General features: G+C 35.3%; 1 protein-coding gene and 1 pseudogene across 8 annotated transcripts in view; both read right to left on the bottom strand.

The window, feature by feature from the left end:
* The window catches only part of CLASP2 (cytoplasmic linker associated protein 2), a 192309-nt gene that overhangs the window by 42528 nt on the left and 128552 nt on the right, over nucleotides 1-21229 (bottom strand). For 6 of the 8 annotated variants that reach the window (XM_008578557.1, XM_008578556.1, XM_008578561.1 and 3 more), the window contains 5 exons: nucleotides 15698-15861; nucleotides 14558-14636; nucleotides 9083-9226; nucleotides 1358-1501; nucleotides 72-178 (listed from right to left, as the gene is read on the bottom strand). In XM_008578557.1, coding sequence (XP_008576779.1) covers nucleotides 72-178; nucleotides 1358-1501; nucleotides 9083-9226; nucleotides 14558-14636; nucleotides 15698-15861 — 638 coding nt within the window. Of the gene's footprint in view, nucleotides 1-71; nucleotides 179-1357; nucleotides 1502-9082; nucleotides 9227-14377; nucleotides 14429-14557; nucleotides 14637-15697; nucleotides 15862-21229 lie in introns of all 8 variants that reach the window. The other 2 variants (XM_008578559.1, XM_008578558.1) reach the window with 1 other exon arrangement.
* LOC103595221 lies at nucleotides 5326-8065 on the bottom strand (annotated as a pseudogene).

The raw sequence follows: 21229 nt of genomic DNA, 5'->3' as shown, positions 1-21229 counted from the left end.
TATTAATACCTGCTTTTCTAAGAACAGGAATTTGCAAATATGACCATGATGGAAAATTATCTTTTTATTACCTTGGAGATAAAGTATTCTGTGATGTATTGGTAGGAGAAGTAAGAGGACTGGACCAGTTGGCTGGTGATCGTGGTGTTGGTCTTGTCAAAGGACTCCCCATGGAACTCTGAGGGAGGGAGTCAAATACGTATTAACATATAACAGATAAGTTCAACTAAAAGGCTCTTAAGGAAGCCATACAATCATGAGGTTGAAACATATGAAAGAGCTGTATTTATATGTCAATATTTTAATGTTCATGTTCTTATGTCTGGTTTCTAGGGGGACTATTTCTCCCTATTCAGAAATCTATCTCTCTGGTCTTTTTCTGTTCTTCTTACCTGCTTCCTGCTCTCAAATATTATCAACATCCTTTCCCTCAAGAATTGAACAAGATCCTAAACTAATAATTTAAAATTAGCTTCCTGTTCTAAGTCAATTTCTTTCCTCCAACCATTACTAATGCTCAAATTTTATTCCTCCTTGAATTTGCTTTACAAATGATTTTCACAAAAACACCAAGGGAGTAAAATCTGGTCTTATTATTGATGTGTCTATCTGAAATGAAACAATCCCTTCTCCTTTTAAAAAGATAAGTGACGCTGCTTCACAAGAAATTGTTCTCAGATTACTTTTAACTCTCAGACTTTACCTTAAGCCTGACAACAGCACATCTACATTCTCCTTTATCTGTTATCAAAGGCCTCTTTTTCTTTCTTAAAACTTTAGTTCAATTCTTTAGGCATATTATGTAAATGATTTCATATCATTTATTTACATTTATATACATTTATAGAGAGCGAGCACACGCACACAATGTTTCATTTACTCAGAACTTACTTCCTTAAAATCCTGTATACCTGCGCACATATGGACCAACAAGCCTGTAATCATCAAATGTGAACACACTTTTTTAAGCACTACTCTTTTGAACCTTATTTGTTAACCCCGGAATAAGATATCCCAGCTAGTCCTCAAATAAGGACTAGTTCATCTCAACAGCATGTCCTAATTTTAATGGTTTCCAAAGTTGTTGCCCTCATCTATGTTCTGCTCATATTTGGCTTTCCTTGTTCATATCCTGGCCACCATTCACAACCACCCTTATGTACACAAATTATAAACATGGCAGGCCTAGGGACTCTATTCTTTCCAAGACAATATTTAATTCTGCTCAGGAAATGCTGCCAAATGCAGATGCAAAAATTATATACTAGGATCGAGTTTACTTCATGTCAAAATGGCAATTACTGTTAAATCGCCCATCACATTATACAATATAGCCAAGAAAGTAAGTGAGAAATACCTGGGTTCCATTGCCAGTGTTTCGAAGATGATTATGAAGTAGCTTGGTAGCACCATCCTGAAAAGTTTTTGGTAAAGCTCCTAATAACATTGTAAACTCTGGGGTATTGAGTTCAAATAAAGAAATCAGCACAGATTGTGCTGCCTAAAAAAAACAAAGGCACACAAGAAGCAGATGAATATATTTTGGTTAATGAAAGGATACCATTTTCTCCCTGACATTTCTGTTCAATAAATAGCACAAGGGCTAGACCATCTTTTCCACGGAAAAGGAAGATATTCTCATTCACTTTCAAACTTCTTTGTTGAAAGGATAAAAACATATTTGATCTACTATTTAGTTTTTGAAGGTAAGAAGGGAATACAAAAAGTGTAATAAATATGACCTAACAAATAATGACAAACGTTAACCAGTTTCCAGGGTTACTCTGTCAATATATATTACTACTTCAGTTTTCCTAATCAATGATCACAAGGAGAAAGGATGGCTTTACAAAGACCATCCAGAGCAACTTAATCGTTTAATTTCCACTTTGTCAATATAGGACTCTTAAATCATCCAGCAATATCTCGTCTTCTCTCAAGCAGCTATTCTAACAAGTCTACATTTTGAAGCTAAAATAATTCTAATGTTTTGTGGAAATGGGAACAAAATAAAGCTTACTCAGTTCAGTTAAAGAAACTTATGAATTTCTTTACTTCAATAGTAGTCAACTGAGTTATTACATGTCTGTGTAATAACCGTGAAATTTAGATTATACAGGAACTTAAATGAGAAGAGAAAGAAACTCAAATGGCTCATGATCACATGACTTTTATACAAATGTGCACACCTTGTTCTGGACCTTTTCTGACCCTACACTACGAAAACCCAAGTGTTCTATGTTTATGACATCTGAATATACAACACTAGGGGAATAGTTAAATTATGTTATACTGGAACAATGAAAATACTATACAACCCAGTCTTTAAAGATAATATAGCTTGATTCATACAGAAATTGAGAGAGATCTATTACATACTGCTGAAGAAAAAAAATAAAACAACAGCTATAACATGAGCTTATTCTGTTAAAAACAACAAAGTATACATCATATGGGTGTATACTCTAACATGTTAATAGTGCATTTTGAAAACAAAAAATGACAATCTTGCATCTTTTCTTTAACCACATCATTGAAAGGACCTCAAGTTAATTTGAGCATATGAACTAATGATTGTTAACATATACTTTACTCCATCTACAGTTTACTTTGGTTTAGAAATACAGCTTTATTTTCCCCCTATGGACAGATAGCCCAACTTTTTCCAAACCATTTACCAATGAGTGCATCCTTTCCTCATGAGCTGAACTGACATCATGAACTAATCTCTTGTATAAACCTAAGTGTGTCTATACTCTTCTTTATGTTCCACTAACCTGTTTGTTTCTGTACTAATACCACATGATTTAAATTGCTATAGCTTTTTTTTTTTTGTCTTTTTTTACTGACCGGTAATGGGATCGCAACCCTTGGTGTCGCACCCGTACCGGGGACCGGCAACGGAATTGCAACCCTCGGTGTTGCGCCCGCACCGCGCTCAACCAGTGAGCGGGAACCAGTCTCCACATGGGATCTGAACCCTCGGCGGGAGTGCTGCCGCACTCCCAAGCGGCGCACTCTCCAGTGCGCCACTGGGCCGGCCCTAGCTTTAGTATATTTTGATTATTCCTTCATTTCTGTTGGTTTTTAAATGTTCTAATGTCACGTGTTTTACTTGATATATTTTATATTATTTAAAAATAACTTTACAAGTCGTTAAATCAAGGTGATACACACATTGGGTATTAAAATACCAAATAGTTTTGGAAAAGGTTTTATAATTCTCAATTCCCCTGTTCAACTCTCCAGAGAGTTCCCCTTTGTAATGCTTGTTTTTACTGATAGTTAGGCATTCACAGGCTTATACAATTATTTCTTGATTTAGCAGCTTGAGACATTTTCTAGTCATTTCCTACTATAACAGATGAGGACTTAGGTCTCTTTCAATATCAGCCCACCCATTCCATACTATTCTTCCTTCTACAGCACACCAACAGTCTCCTTTGTCACATAAGCCAGCATAACCTTTAAAAACATAAATCAGATCATATCATTCCCTTACTTAAAAAGGTGGCAGTAGTTTCTATAATCATAACAGTATTATTGTTCTTGGAATATCCCAAAATTTTAATTTTGATGCAATCCAATTTATCTATTTTTCCTTTTGTTGCTTATGCTTTGGTATCTTATCTGAGAATCCATTGCCAAATCCAAGGTCACAAGGATTTATCCCTATATTTTTTTCTGCAAGTTTTATAGGTGTAGATCTTACATTTTAGTTCTTTGACCCACTTTGAGTTAATTTTTGGATACAGGCTGAGGTGAGGGTTTAACTTTATTCTTTTGCATGTGACTATTCAGTTGTCCCCGTACAATTTGTTAAAAATTTGACTATTATTTCCCCATTGAATGGTCTTGGCACCTTTGTCAAAAATCAGTTGGACATAGACACATAGATTTATATCTGAACTCTCAATTCTTTCCCATTGGTCTGTATGTCTATCCTTGTATCAGTACTACATTGTCTTGATTACTGCTGCTTCACAAATTTTGCAATCAGAGAATGTAAAGTCCTTCTACTTTGCTCTTGTTCAGGGTTGTTTTGGCTGTTGTGGGTCTCTTGCAATTCCATATGAATTTTTGAACTAGCTGTCAATTTCTATAAAGCCAGCTGGATTTTAATAGAAATTACATTGAATCTGTAAATCAATTTGGGTAGTATTGCCATCTTAACATATTAAGTCTTCAGATCCATGAACATGGGATGTTTTCCCACTTATTTAAATCTTCTTGGCTGGCCAGTTAGCTCAGTTGGTTACAGCATGGTGTTATTACACCAAAGTCAAGGGTTTGGGTCTCCATACTGGACAGCTACCAAAAAAAAAAAAAAAAACAAACAACTTCTTTCAAAATGTTTTAGAGTTCCAGAATAAATGTTTCACATTTCCTTTGAGAACTTTATTCCTAAATATTTAATTCTTTTTGGTGCTATTATAAACAGAATTGTTTTCTTAATTTCATTTTTGGATTTTTCATAAGTGTTTAGAAATACAATTGATCTCTGATTTTGTATCCTGCAACCTTGCTGACTTGTTTATTAGTTCTAATAGTCTTTTAGTGAATTCCTTAGTATTTTCTACACATAATTTCGTGTCATCTACAAACAAATAGTTTTAATTTTTCCTTTACAATCTGGATGCCTGTATTTATTTATTTTGCCTAAGTGCCCTGGTTAGCACCCCCAGACAATATTGAATAGTAGTGGTGAGAGCAGAAATTCGTGTTTTGTTCCTGATCTTAGGGAGAAAGCATCCAGTCTTCTGGTTTTAAGTATGGGTGAACTGCGGATTCTTGTAGGTGTCCTCCATTAGCATGAGGACGTTCCCTTCCATTATTTGTTGAGTCTTTTACCATGATAGGTTGTTAGATTTTGCTAAATACCTTCTCTGTCTGTTGAGATGGTCATGTGGTTATTATTTTTCACTACTGAGATGCTATATTATAGATCAATTGATTTTTGGATGCTAATCCAACCTTGCATTCACAGGATAAATCCTACTTGGTCGTGGTTTATAAACCTTTTTACATGTTGCCAAATATGGTTTGTCAGTATTTTGTTGAGGTGTCCATATTCATAAGAGATACTGGTCTGTAGGGTTTTTTTGTGTGTGATGTCTCTGTGTGGTTTTGTTATCAGGATAAAACTGCTATCATAGAATGAACTGGAAAGTGTTCCTTCCTTTTCTATGTTTTGGAAGAGCATGTGAAGAACTGGTATTAATGTTTGGTAGAATTTACCAGTGAAGCCGTCTGAGCCTGAGCCTGGACTTCCATCTCTCTTTCCCTCCCACCCCCCCAACCTTGAAAGTAGTTCATTGAAGTGTCTCAGTTTCTAAACCAGTTCACCATGATGAAGTTAGATTTGCAGTGAGCTACAAATTCCATCACAGGGTCAAGTTCACCTTGTTTTAATGGGGAAGAAAAGGTGCACCAAGTCAGAGGTATACAGAGGCACAATGACATCCAGTACCTCAGTGACAAAATTGCAAATGAGTGAAATGTCAGTGTCCAGCTTCCCTAGACACTGTCGGATGTAACTGACAACAGGAAGTACATAACCTCAATACAGTAGGTGAACCATCCTGTCCAGCAGGGTATTCTTCAGCTCAAGCTGCTCCATTATGTCCAGCTGGGAGTGCTCAGTCTCAAAAAGCTTAACAGCAGCTATTGGCCCTCAGAATGCAGGAGCTGATCTCATCCAGCAATGCCAGGTACACTGGTGTATGGTCAATCTGTAGCTGAAAGTACCTTGGTTCTGACATGGTCCAATCCATCCTTTTCAGCATACCCATTGCTATCAATGGAAACCTTATACAATGATAAAGTGTACTCAACTCTGCCACTATTTCACAGGCTCCTTTGTTCTCGTTGCAACACAAATTGCGAAGTTTCAATAGCTTTTGATGTTGATTTCAGCTCATCTTTATTGATGTTCATTTGCTTTTTCTTCTTCCAGGTCTCAACCATGCTTGTTGTATAAGCCAGTATGTGGCTGTATTTAGTCCCTGGTTTAAAGAGTGAGTGCATGAAAAGATCCAGGAAGGATGGCACCTGGATGAGTTGAACAGGAGGAGGGTCCATGCTGGAGAACATTTTGAATAGGATGATGATGTCAGCAGTATTTAGGGTTCCTGCGGACAGCATGGCCCTGAGGGCCTAGCAGACCTTAGGGTAGGAGGCAGATGTGGCAAAGGCTAGTGTGATCTGACTGGCATCATGGCCTCTTGATAGAAAAACTACATACTCTGTCATTAACAGGGTGGCTTTTTTCTCTTTTTTCTTTCTCTTTGTCTTTTATTTACATTTAACGCTTTAAATTGTTGGGATTTCTTTGTCTTTCCATATTTCTGTCATTCACTGGTATACTGATTAACTGACCCATGAAAACAACATTTAGAGCAAGCTGGGAGAGAATGACTCAAATACAGCTTGCCGACTCTATAAAAGGAATCAAACATTTTAAATACCTTATTAAGACCATATTAGTAGCAGAAAATAAAGCTAATAAGAGCTAAGTTTGTTCTGTAAGATATAGATTACAATATAACAATTAGGTTACTCAATAACTATTTCAGAACTATGGTATTTGCTATCGATGAACCTTAATATATGAAAATACAGGTCCATAAATCCAGTGAACTGAAAATAATCATATAATTACAAACCAGTCATCAAAGCAACACTTTGGAAAGAAAGCTCAACACCTTAGAAAAAGCTCTACCCTGACTTTTCTAGCTCTATCGGATAAAGAAAGTGAAGTTTACCCATATGTCAAAATAGAAGGAGCTAGAAGTGTTGGTTGTGGAACTAGGGCCACAGGAGGGGTTTATATGGCAATTAGAACAATGGCCTAACACTTCTCCTGGGCAAGGTGCTGCACTTCCTGAGTGATCCTATGCACAGTACAGCCCCCTTGTTCTTCTTGGACCAGCATGGATATCATGGCCTGGGCAAGCAGGTATGTGTGCTCCTCACGGCAGACCATCTTGGCAAACTCAGGGAGATATTTTTCCAGGTTTTCTTTTCCTCCATCTAAAATTGCAGCTAGAGAGGTATGAATATTCTGGAGAACACTTCCAGCTAGGGGCACGCTGTGGATACACTGATTACCGACCCTTGGAACTCTGTTTCAGAAATCAGCTTCACAGTAAAGTTAAACATCAAACAGTCTGAATGGGCTTCAACCAGTCTGTAAAAAAAATCTCACCATGTGGTATGTGCAATCATTTGTTCTAGACAAGTTGGGGTCTCTCCTTCAGTGAAAATAGATCTGCTTTCCTGGGGCCAAAATGTTTCATCATTAAACTCTTCAAGTGATTTTCCATAGCTTCCTGAACCTGCACTGTCCCAACACCTGTCTGAATGAGCCACTTGGCCAGCAGGTTCACAGTGTGGGCCTTGGCAGTGTAGTTCTCAGATAAGAGCTGGGTAACATTCTTGGGAGACCATTCTGCCTGAAAATACCTCTTCAGAATGTTAAAGATGGAGGGTTCCAGGATACAATCCCAGGTAGAACATTTATGCGGGCATTCTTGCTGGACCTCTACAACATCCTATCCTCCAGAATCATCCTCCTGAGTTTCATAGGCTAGAAAGCCCAAAGTCCAGGGAACACATCTGGTGAGGGCCTTGTTCTCAGTGGTGACTCTACAATAACGCAGAATATCACATGGCAAATGGCTGAGCAAGAGACAGTTTTTCTTTGTGAACAGTTTTTGATTATTAAGTCAATTTTACTTGTTATAGTTCTATTCACCTTGTCTATTTCTTCTTGAGTCAGCTTTGGTAGTTTTTTTTCTGCCGGCTGGTATTGGGATCCAAACCCTTGACCTTGGTGTTATCAGCACCACACTCTACCGAATGACCTAACTGGCCAATGTATTTTCTAATTTCTCTTTTGATTTCTTCTTTGACCCACTGGTTATGTAGGAGTGAATTGTTTACTTTTTATATGTTTGTGAGTTTCCCAAATTTCTTCCTGTTATTGATTTGTAATTTAATTCCACTGTGGTCAGTGAACATACTTTGTTTTTAAACTATTAAGGTTTGTTTCATGCCCTGGCATGCAGAATGTTCCACATATGCTTAAGAATATATATTCTGCTGCTGGGTACAATGTTCATCATTGTAAATAATGATCACAAAATTTATATTCTGTGTACTCCTTTGCAGCAAACATCGAAGGAAATGATTTATTAAAGAAGAGAGTAAATAGAAGTAGATATAAAATGCAAGAAATGAGTAAGTCGGGTGAATAGAAAGATGTTGAAGAGAAGTTCCAGGAAGATACCTGTGTAGCAGGCTTAGAGAAAAATGTATTTGAACAGGAGAAGAGAACAGAGAGTCTAGGAAGGAGCTCTCCAGAAAATAAATAAACTACGTTTTGGGGCATATGGAAAATATCAGCCATAGGCATTTGGCAGAGATGTTGAAAATATTAACAGATACTTTAAAAACACTTTTAAAAAAATCCAGGCAAATGAAACACAAGGCAAATTATTAACTCTAGGACAAATGATGTTTCTGTGAGGAAGAAGGCAGTTAGCAAACCACTTGGTACAGGAGCAAATGCCTGCACAGTAAAATGTAAATCTTTTCTACTAATTGCCAATAATTGATTCATAACTATTTTGAAGATTATGGGAAAATATACAGGAAAGGATGCTGGAAGGATATAAGAAAGCTAAATCCACACTTACCAAGATTGATAGACTTACATAATGCTTATGTTTATTAATAGATCAATAATGCCTAAAATCAATAAATCAAGAAATAGTATAAGGTCTTATTTAAAATACATAGGTAAATGCAAGGGGAACAATTTGGGATATTTTGAATGGTTACAAAATTAAAGGTTAGGAGAATGTGGCAAGGACAGCTATTTTTTATTTTATGTTTGAAAATTATGCTTATATTAATTTGACAAAATTTAAAATAATTTAAAGAGATTATAAAAAAAAACGTCCTCATCACTCACTGCTAACTGATAATGTCCTAAAAATATTAGCTTCCTTCCCTGGCAATCCAAAACTAGTGACTTGCTTTTCCAATATATCTCCTAAACCTTATATTAAAAACACACCTTCCGAACATCAGAACTTTTGGGTTCTGTTGTCCAAGTGATGACCCGAGACACAGCGAGGCGAGTTTCACTGGAATTTATAAAATCTCCTGGGTCCATCTGTTTGGCCAAAGTTTCAATGTATTTAAGGATAGCAACTTTCACCTGCAGTGGTAAGCACAGTGAGAGAGGACAATATGAGGTCATTATGAGACACTGAAGAATGCTTAAAAAATAATCAGGTGACTATTTTTTGATAAACAGAAAATGAACAAACAACATCAACAACAAAAAAATTTTACAACCACCTACCTACCTGAGATACAAGATGTGATAATGGGATAATTTGTGTTTTCCACACATATCAGAACTTTTAAGTCCTAAGCATTTCCTTCCCTGAGTTTGAGTAACTGCTCTCTTGACAATATTATAAACTTCTTCTTGAATCTGCTTTCAGAACTTACTGGCTGGCCTCATGGGGAGCCAGTCTTTCATCAACTCAGTGTAATTTCATTTTTGGGGAAATGAACCAAAGCATTTTGGAAATCAGGAATCGTAAATCAAGTTGGTAATCAAGGTGGGTAACATATGTTTTTTCGTCAAACATGGGATAAGACTCACACAATTGAGATCAGGACCCTCAATAGGTCTATCAATTGTTAGAACTGCCTTCCATAAGAAGTGTCACAAAAATGTTTTATACAAGTACTGGAGAAAAGACAACATTTATTTGTATAAAAATGTTATCCTATGTGGATTTATGAAGTCTCATTATTCTCCCAGTAATTTCTGAGGTGTGGGAACATGGAAGGTAGATGTGTGGTAGGATGCAGGTTTCAAAATCAGCAGGAGGTGGGGCTATTTCCAAAGCACACAGGCTTCTTTTAAAACTCTACCATTTCTATCCTTGTAGTAAGCCACTATTAAATTATATCCCTCCTCTTAGATATGTTGGGCAGATAAAAAGGTGAGAACCACAGTTTTTAATGTCACCACGTATTCCAACATTCTAGGATTTCTAAATAACGGTTCTCTCAGATTTTACCTGTGTATTTAATTTCTTTAAAAAATTAATCAACTTTTAAGTTACCAGAGAACAATTACACATATTTAGGGTATACAACATGAGGTTTTGAAATAATGTATATATTGTGGAATGGCTGAATTGAGCGAATTAATACAAGCATTACCGTGAATACTTATTTTTTTGTGGTGAGAATGCTTAAAATCTACTCTCTTGGCAATTTTATTTTATTTTTTTTTTACTCTATATATTTAAGGAATACAATATGATGTTTTATATACATATACATAGTGAAATGATTACTATAACCAAGCAAATCATTAAGTCCATCCTCTCACCCAGTTGCCTTGTGTGTATGTGTGTGTGTCAAGAACACCTAAAATGTACTCTTTTAAAAAAAAAATCCCAAATACAACACAATACACATATATATATGTATTTTTGGCAGCTGTCCAGTACAGGGAACCAAACATTTGACCTTGGTATTATCAGCACCATGCTCTAACCGAGTGAGCTAACCGGCCAGCCCTACAATTCAATATTATTACCTAGAGTCCTCATGTTGTACATTAGATCTCTAGACCTATTCATCCTATATATCTGCAACTTTGTATCCTTTGGCCTACATCTCTCTGGCCTCTCCTCACATTAATTATTTTCAAGTATTTATTACATGAACTGCAGTTACCATGTTGTACCTGTGCACTTTAGAAATGGCATCTGACTTTGTGCACAGTCTTTGGATATAGTAGATGCTAAACATATATTAAGTGCTCATTTGCTGACTTAGAAAAGGAAGGCTTAAATGTATAATTAAAATGGAACTTGAAAAAATATTGCTAAAAAATTATTATTGATTTTAATGTCATTTTTGTCACACAGGACAAATAAGATCTCTGCCATACCAAGTTAATATGCAGAAAGTAACATATTAAAATAAGGTCCTTCTTCCACTAAAAAAAAAAAAAGATGACAGAAGGATAAAATTATACTCTTCCTTCATAATGAATAAATTTTATGAAGTATTTATAATTCTACACAGGCAACAAAAGCAAAAACAGATAAATGGGATTATATAAAACTAAGAGCTTCTGTGCAGCAAAGGAAAAAACCATTGAAGAGACGAACTACGGAATAGGAAAATATATTTGCAAACCATGTATCTGATAGTGGGTTAATATAAAAAATATATAAGGAACTCGAAACAACTCAATAGTAAGAAGACAAATAACCTGATTAGAAAATGGGCAAAGGACCTGCATTAGACATTTCCCAAAAGAAGTCATACAAAAGGCCAACAGGCATTTGAAAAAACACTCAACATCACTAATCATCAGGGAAATGCAAATTAAAACCACAATGATATATTGCCTTAAACGTGTTAGAATGATTACTATCAAAAAGATGAAAGCTAAGTGTTGGCGAGGATTTGGAGAAAAGGGAACTCTTGCACATTGTAGGTGGGAATGTAAATTAGTACAGCTGTTATGGAAAACAGCATGGTGGTTCCTCAAAAAATTAAAAGTAGAACTCCCATATGATCCAGCAATCCCACTACAGGGTACATATCCAACAGATATGAAATCGGTATGTCAAAAAGATATCTGCACTCCCATGTTCACTGCAGCATTAGTCACAATAGCCAAGATATAGAATCAACCTAAGTGTCTATCAACAGTTGAATGAATTAAAAAAAAGTGGTATATACACACAACAGAATACTATTAGGCCTTAAAACAAACAAACAAAAACCAAACAGAAATCCTGTCATTTGCAACAACAGGGATGAATCTGGAGGACAATACGTTAAGCAAAATAAGCCAAGGCACAGAAAGACAAATACCCTATGATCTCACTTGTATGTGGAGTGCAACACAGAGTTGCCACAAACCTTCAATTTGTAAAAAAACACAGTATCAAGCACAATAAAACCAGGTATGCCTTTATATCAAAACATCATGTTGTACACCATAAATATATACAATTTTCACTTGTCAATAAGAAAAAAGTAAAGAAGTAAATATAACTTTAAATAAATATATTGCAAAAACCAAGAGTTAGCCTATTAGCCATCAAAAATGTGTAGTGGACAGGGAAAGTTGTGCAATGGCAGGCCCAACTAAATTATGGCAACACATAATATTCTGGATTCTTGAAGCCACATCACCTTCTATCAGTGTGAATACCTAAAAAGTGACTATATTAAATAACAAAAAAATCAATGTATTTTGTTTTTAACTTGCAACCGCCAGTAATTGAATAATTTATTTGCAGTATGTGAAACTGAATTAGTGCAGTGTCTTGGCAATTTCTAGTCATGCAAAGTTTTAAAATGGTTCCACAGAATAGGTTTGTTTACTATACTAATAGGCAAAATTACCACAATACATATAATCATTTGAACATTTACATTTTAGTAGGATATTTTACAAGGTTATACACGGTCTATAATTTTAACAATACAAACATGCATTCTTTTTCAGAGAAGGAAAAACAATCTAGTTGCTACAGTATGTGTAATTCTTCAACATGTTTGTGAAACCCAGAAAAAGAGGTTAACAAAAATTACAGTTATTTTAAAAATATTACTAATTCAAATAAAATCACTTTGTATCGCCATGTTCCCTGATTGCCTCCTTTTGTGACACTTACTCACATGACATTCTATGAGATGTGAAATTTTATACAAACACGCATCTTATTCTGAAAGAACAATCATTTTTTTCAATAACGAAGTTTTCCAGATCACATACTCAAGTTATTTGTTTTTCTATAACCTGTTAAGTTTTTAATATTTAATCTTGTCACCCACCTTTTATTTTTGGCATAAGGTATGGTTCCAATATAACGTCTTCTTGCTATCTCAAAACATCTATTTAAGACTTGAAGTGATTTCCCCCTATGGAAAATATATAGCTACTAAATCTAAACCTATATTAAATATATATTTATAAATAATTTAGGCTTTTAGAGAAACATTCTGGGACTCCAGTCTCCAGTATGATGTTTTCCAGCAGGAAAGCTAATCTTAATTTGTTGTTTCCCATTTCACTCTTCCCTTTGATTGTCTTTCTCTGCAGGTCTTCAGCAATTTTATTTTCCCTTAACTCACCGATCACCCTTATTTCTTAAGCTGTTTCAGACCTTCATTTGCACTGGCGTCTGAAACTCTCTACACACATTTTCAACAGTACTTGAACACCAACCACAGGTACCTATATTATAAACTTTATTACAGTTTATTGTTTATTATGTAGTATAGATAATAATGATAAAAATTATGTTTTGTATTCCCAGGAATGCCTAGCACAGTGCTTTGGACATAAAATGAATTCAAAATATTTATCAATAATGTCAAGTAAATTATCCTCCTTCTTGCTGGTCATTTTCCAAAATGAAAACCGATGGAAAGCTGTTCACAGAGCAGCTCTGAGAAAATAACATTATGTTGAGTGTAAGTCAACCCTGCTAAAAAACATAATTGGAATTTTGAGGAACAACTGCATTAACAACTTTAGAGAAAAATCAATCTTGGACCGTAATGTTTATAGAAATATATTTCGTGCACAACAGAGCAGAAAAATATTAAACCTGTATAAGCACATATGCTTGTTATTTCCCTGACATTAATCTCATTCAATAAAACTCATTAAAATAACATTTTAGTAAAGAATTTAGAGGATCTTTTGTATTAAATTGCTTTTTCTCTTTTGTTAATTTAATTAATTTTAAATCACAAATTGGAATCCACCTAGTTTTCACATAAATTAACTGGAAAATGTGTGCAAATAACAAGTGAGAAAGTTAATTCCAATTCCAAATTTTAAGCACACATCAGAAATATCACATTGCACAAAAAGAGAAAGTTACTATTTTAGTTAAGGAGAATTGAAGAATAGCACTGAGGTTAAACTTAAAAATTTCTGTTTACTAAAATAAATACATAGGCAAAAAACCTGAAGTTTTGCCCAAAATACCTACTGAAACTCCCAAAACAAAGTATTGGGAAATCACAAACATAAAATTAGATAAGGCTTTATAGAGCAAGTTTGCATTACCAGCTTAGGGTTAGATGGCCATACCTGTGATGCCTTTTAAATGTGTATTCCCAGTAAGCTTCTCCAAAAGATAGTGTGACATTTGAATAACATTTGAAATCAAGTATATGCATGCGTAAAAGGCTTACAAAAGAAGGTTAGTAGTTGAATATAGATGCATACAAACATTATCTGAAACACTGCAGAGTTAAGAAAAGAAATAATGCAGATTAAAACAAAAACAAAAACAAAAACCTTGGAACTCCAAAAAGAGTGAAGCTGGTCCCGAAGTGCTGGCTTGACTGTCTGAAAGTTTATAAAAACAAAACCCACTGATTGAACAGCTTTTCATGTGACAGAAATACAAATATCAATATAACTTTATTAATAAAATACTTCAATTCCTTATAATGTCTTCAAAAGACCTTGAATTACCTTCAAACTTGGTGTTTGGGTCTGATCAACTGTAAATCTCATTAGAATATTGAACTGAAGATCATTTGGAAAAGATTCTCTGAAATAAGAAGAAAGCAAAACAAACAAAAATTAAGTCAGCAAGTAAGCATTTAGCAAACTTAACAGCAAAAGACTATTTAATACCAAAACATGTCATTCAAAAAGCACACATGAAGTAGTATTTGCATGTGGTATAGTCTGTGTGGTACAGTATACAATAAAAGCATTCTCAGAACAGTATGAACACCTGAATTTACACCCAGTATGGGGTTAAAAAGCAACGTTATAGTAAATAATAGTTTATCTTGCCTCAACTGTAGATTTAACCAGAAAAATTTATTCAGTTAAAAAGTTCAACTTTCTCAGAGATGTTTCCCCACACCTAAAATCTAAATTCTAAACTCACCTCAACTTAGAAAATGGATATTTGAAATAAATCCCTTCAACAATCTATACAGGAAAGTAGAAATATCATTGGTTCAAAATCTTCTCAGAAGAGATTTTGAATACTGAAATGTATAATAAAACATTCTTTTAAAACTTAGGAAATACTTTTATTTTTACATTAGATTGAATAAAATCTTCTACCATACTTTGCAGATATATCTTAATTAAGATAAAATACCACCTTGAATTACTCAACAGTATTAATAAAACTTTTACAAAAGAAATGTATGTGTATGGTTCGATCTAAGGAAATACGTTGTATTAAATATACAATGTGAATGGGTATAATTAACAATTTCCAAATGGAGCCCATGCAGTCTAGATCGAAAGGATTCAGAAATCTGAATTTTTTTTTTTTTCTTTTTTTGTCTTTTGTCTTTTTTCCGTGTCCGGCAACGGATCGCAACCCTCAGTGTTGCCCCCGTACCGGACCGGGGACCGGCAACGGGATTGCAAACCTCGGCGTTGCTCCCGCGCCTCGCTCAGCCAGTGAGTGGGAACCGGTCCGTATGTGGGATCTGAACCCTCGGGTGGGAGCGCCGCCGCGCTTCCCAAGCGGCGCACTATCCAGTGCGCCACCGGGCCGGCCCCAGAAATCTGAATTTTTAATACAGGAACTAAATATTCCTCATTACTACCAGGTAAACTTGAAATATAAGAAGAAAATATTACCTTGTAACATCAAGGGCTTTCTGAACTTTTGCCTGAACAGATCCAAGCAAATCAGCACCCATTTTTTTTAGTAGTTGTGTCAGAAGTACAAACAACCAATCTTGAAGGTCATCTTTGTGGACTTGTATGAAATCTACTAGAGTCTCCAAAAACATGCTGAATACCTACAGTAGATAAAGGGGAAAGGTGGAGAAAAAAAAGGAGGAATATTGACCTCTATGCTCAATTCAAAACTGAAATAGAAAGGAACACAGGAATCAGAGGCACAGCAGCGATTGGCAGCCAAGCGGAAAAACAATCTCTCTTGCTTTTCATTGGACTCTGTGATACAAGAGTACATGTGAACTGTTATCCAACTTCTGCAGAAGTTCGACAGTTAGCTATTCCATGCAGCATCACTTGGTAAAGAAACTTTGGCCATAATGACTGGCACACCTAATGTTATCAATGATGCCACAGCTTAAACTGGTTAAACTGAAATCCATTTTAAATAAAATGTAGGGGAAGAACTATCTATATCTCATGGACTCTCAGCTTTTTGGAAGAGTGGCACTAAATAAATCAGAAGACAATTATACTGACAGCTACCTTAAAGTATAAACTTTTTTTTTAAACAGCTGGCCAGTACAAGGATCTGACCCTTTGACCTTGGTATAACAACACCATGCTCTAACTAACTGAGCAACAACCGGTCAGCACAAAAGTATAATTTTTATCTAGCATAAAGGGCTAATTAGAGAATCCTTAGATTTCTCAAAATGACAATTGCCACAATTTTTTTGGTATGAGGTATACTATTTACTAAAACTGCCCCAAAAGTAATTTTAAATGATCTGGAATAACCATAACTGTACTTAAAATAAATTCAGGATAAAGTCTGCATCTAAATGTTAATGACCTAAAAAAAAAGTTCTATATGGCATGCTATTAGTCTCCGTTTCTATTGATGGGTTTTATACTTGATTCCAATATTAATCTAAGAGTTTAAAAAATTTTATAAGGTGAAAAAAATTTTAAGATGAAGGGAAGCTAATATTCATAACTGATGTATCTTATTAAAATACTTATGAAAAGTGACCTGCAATAAGGTTATATCTCTTTACAAGGAATTCAACAGCATACTGGAAAACTTATTTCTAGATAAAGAGGGAAAAAAACTCTTAAGACTGTCAGTCATCCTGTGTGATGAGAGAAATTATAATCACAATAAACAATAAAACTAAGATTTTAAAAAGTTAATAATCTCAGAATTATGTTAATATAATTAAGAATTTTGCTTTCAATGTATATTTTATTTCTTGAATTTCCTTTATCCATGAATTCCATTTTTTCCTTATGTCAGAAATAAAGGATTTTTTTCTATCAGAATTAGAACTAAGCTTTAAAATTTGAACCTGAATTAAAAATAAAAAATACACTTTAGTTATCTGCTTAAGATCTCTATATTTGTAAATGCAGAAACTATAACCACTTTAAATTTTTTAGTATTCTCTGGTCTCCAGGCAGCGTCTGCTTCAACACTGTTCTTAAAATGTAGATTTAACTCTCGTCCCACCCCTCCCCCAACAACTCCCCAACACTTGGCTTCTCTTAGATTCCAAACTTGGATGACTGCTTCACTTAAACTGTCTCTTGCCCTCTCCTCAAGGCTCAGAATATTGTTTAGGAACTTCACTAGACCTTGTCTACGACAAATAAATGTATGTAATCTGTTACTCACTTTTACTGCCACCTGGCAAATCTGCTGGAATCAGCTTGTACATGCCTCAAGAGTCAATTGTGAAATTTTATTTGGGAATTTTGTGAAGTGGCTACCTTGAAATGAGCCATGGTAGAGGTATTTACACCTCAGAAACTGGCAAACACTACAAACCAGGGCTTCCTGCATCTGCCCCAAAGCTGGTTTACCAGCACACCACTCTCTATTATTCCTTGGTTCACTTTCGCACTTATTTCAACTCTTACCTATCTATTCTCGTGAAGATTCCAAATTTAAGCTTTCCTATATGAAAATCCATTCTGAAAATCATAGACATTAAAATGCCTAAGTCAACTCTCCCATTTTAAGATGACCAGAAAATTAAGTGACTTGCCCAATGTTTCACAGGTAGTCAATGGCTTGGCCAATACTTAAAGCTAGGTCACTCGGTTTTTCAGTTGTGTTCTATCCTATTAGTAGATGACTTACCTCATCTACTTCACTGTCATTCAACATGAAATTCTCCACTGACTTTTCTCTTTTTTTGATTTTTTATTGAAACATAAAATTGTACATATCTGAGGGGTACAGCATTGAATATTGATACTTATGTGCATAATGTGATACTCAAATCAGGATAATAAGTATGTTCAGCATTACACAATATAATCATTTTTTGTGGCCCTTTACCAATTAATCACTAACCTCCCATCCCCTTCTGCCTTTCTCACCTCTGGCGGCCTCAGTTCTCTTCTCTACTTTTGAAAGTTCAGGGAATTATTATGATTGCTTTATCTTGCTTACCTAAAAAAATTTTTTTAAAATTCCCACTTATGAGTGAGGAAATATGGTATTTCTCTTTCTGTGCCTGGCTTATTTCACTTAACATAATTTTCTCTAAGTTCATCCATGTTGCTGCAAATTGCAGCATTTCATTCTTTTTTATGGTAGAATAGTATTCCATTGTGTATATCTACCACATTTTCCTTATTCAGTCGTCCTTTGATGGACATTTAGGTTGGTTCCAACTCTTGGCTACTGTAAATAGACAAATATGGGAGTGCAGGTATCCCTTCAACATGATGATTTCCATTTCTTTGGGTATATACCCAGCAGTGGGACTGCTGGATCATAACATTCACACGGAACAACAAAAGACTACGAATATCCGTTGACTTTTCAATTTGATTTCCTCTAGATCTATCCCTCTAGTAAACATTTCTCCAAGGAAGAGATAATTTTATTCCATTTTAAGGTTAGTCCTTCTATTCTGTGTTCTTGCTCTCTAAAGTAGGATATCTTCTACTATTTTTACTCCTTTGTTCTCTAATTAAATCCTTTGCTTACAGATGCAGAAGACACCATCCCAAGAATTTCTCTTTCAACTTCCATCCTATTGTTCCCACCAATTATCTTCTGTGATTTTATAATAGCTATTTCATAAGTTTAGTATGCTTGGCCATTCTGAGCTTGACACTGCTTTCCTCTTATTATTTCTCTTATTTTCCTGCTACCAGGAATTCTTTTGCATCCTAAGTGTCTTTTTTTTTTTTCCTTTTTTTTAAAGATGACCAGTAAGGGAATCTTAACCCTTGACTTGTTGTTGTCAGCACCACACTCTCCCAAGTGAGCCACAGGCTGGCCCTCTAAGTGTCTTCATTCTGATTCTCTTTTCATTATAAATGTGACCTCCTTGACAGGGCCCCTCTGATCTATCCTATGAAGCCCCAGAACCTCTGGAATAGCTCCATCTCTATTTATCACACCGTTGTCATAGGCACCAAGCCTTTCTGACCTCAGGTTTGGATTTTTATAGTAGCCTGACTTTAGTCTTTATATTTCCTGTATAATGGGAATCATTAAACCATTTCTATAACAGGCCACACAGTAAATATTTAAGCTTTGCAAGCCATATGGTCTCTGTTGCAACTACTCACCTGTGCCATTGTTGCACAGACACAGACATTACATAAACAAATGAGCATGGCTGTGTTCCAGTATAATTTTTTTTTCCTTTTTGTCTTTTTCGTGACCGGCAACGGATCGCAACCCTCGGTGTTGCGCCCGCACCTCGCTCAGCCAGTGAGCAGCCGGTCTGTATGTGGGATCCGAACCCTCGGCGGGAGCGCCGCCGCACTCCCAAGTGGTGCACTGTAGCAGTGCGCCACCGGGCCGGCCCCCCAGTATAATTTTATTTACAAAAATAGGCAGAAGGGCAGATTTGGCCTGCAGGCTGTAGTTTGCCAATTCATGCTTCTTTCTCATTGGATTATGATATCACTCTTTTGATAGAAACAAAATCCTTTAATGTCCCTTCACTGTCTATAGGATAATATCTCAAACCCTTAGATAAGGTTCTTAATTCTCCTATCTAATCTTGGTCTATCTGGCAATATAAACTCTTTAGCCTTGAATATATCATTCCCACCCACTTACCAAATACCGCACCCCCCAACTCCATTCATTTACACACAGTATGTGACTCCCTCAAAGTTTACTACTCAAGTCCCAGCCAAGAAGCTTCTTGGACTACTTTCAATAACAGCCACTGACCTCCCTACTTGGAACTCTTAGTGTGACTAGCTATTTATTGTGCTATTTAACTTTTTCTGTACTTATATTATCTTTTTATACCAATATACCATTTGAGAATAAAGACTATATTTTTTATATAGTCTTACATCAGCGATTAGAACCAAGCTCAAAGTTATCAGAGACTCCTCAGCCCAACAAAAAACTGTTTAATAAATGCAAGGATTTTCTCTTAAGTAAATTTATCCTTTAATTGGTAGCCAACCTTTTATCCTCAATGCAAGGGAAGACCTTCTAGCCAAGATTAATTTCTTTTCCTTTCCTAAAAACTTTCTGGCATCTCCCACTTTTTTCTGGACTCATGCTAGCCATTCCCTGGAGGCCCTTTCTTCTCATGATGACATATCCAAAGTTATTACATTCCTATCAAGATCTGAACTGCTATTTCCTTCAAGAAGACATCTCTGAGTCTCCTAAGTAGCAATTTCCTTTGGTTAGATAATAATGTGAGTAGCTGAATAAAAATGGAGACATGTAATTTATAGTACTCTACACACAGAACTGTATTATTATTTATAATTTTTCAAAAATACTTATATCCTACCAATGGCACTTACTAAATGATCATATATAAACATATATATATTCATATCTATAGCCAAAATATATTGGAAGTTATACACAAAATTTCTTACTTGATTGCCCTAACACAAAGAGTTACTGTCAAATGTTAAAATTCTCCCATTTCCCTACATATGATTAAAGGAGAAAGGGAAAGTAGATATGCTAATGTAGTGCTAGGGATAAAAATTTTATTTCAGAAGAGAAAGTTGAGAATCACTGCTCCATAATCTGCTCTGTTTGCATTTAGGAAATGATAGTAATAGAATATTAGAAAAGTATATATGGGGAAGCAGGGGCTAACTTTCTTTTTAATAATTGTGAAACTTGGGAATTATTATTGTTGTTATTATTATTATTATTTTCGGTGGCTGGCTGGTGTGGGGATCCAAACCCTGGACCTTGGTGTTATAACACTGTGCTCTAACCAACTCAGCTAGCTGGCCAGCAGTAAGGGAATTATTTTTAAATAATTAACTGAAAGCCACCTTCAGTGGAATCAATTTATAATCCCACATATCCACAACTAATTTGTTGGAAAAGAATTAAAATATTCAGGCTGTTATAATTGAGGCAGTCTTTTCTTAAACTTGCCTATATCTTAGGTGTGCCAGTCATCAAATATAGAACAGAAGAACATAATCAAATTAGGTTAATTAGTAGATTAAAAAGCACATCTC

Source organism: Galeopterus variegatus, unplaced genomic scaffold (assembly GCF_000696425.1).
Source record: "Galeopterus variegatus unplaced genomic scaffold, G_variegatus-3.0.2 Scaffold1718, whole genome shotgun sequence".
NCBI lineage: Eukaryota > Metazoa > Chordata > Mammalia > Dermoptera > Cynocephalidae > Galeopterus > Galeopterus variegatus.
The sequence above is the reverse complement of the archived record's forward strand: the minus strand, read 5'-3'. Positions and strand labels throughout refer to the sequence as shown.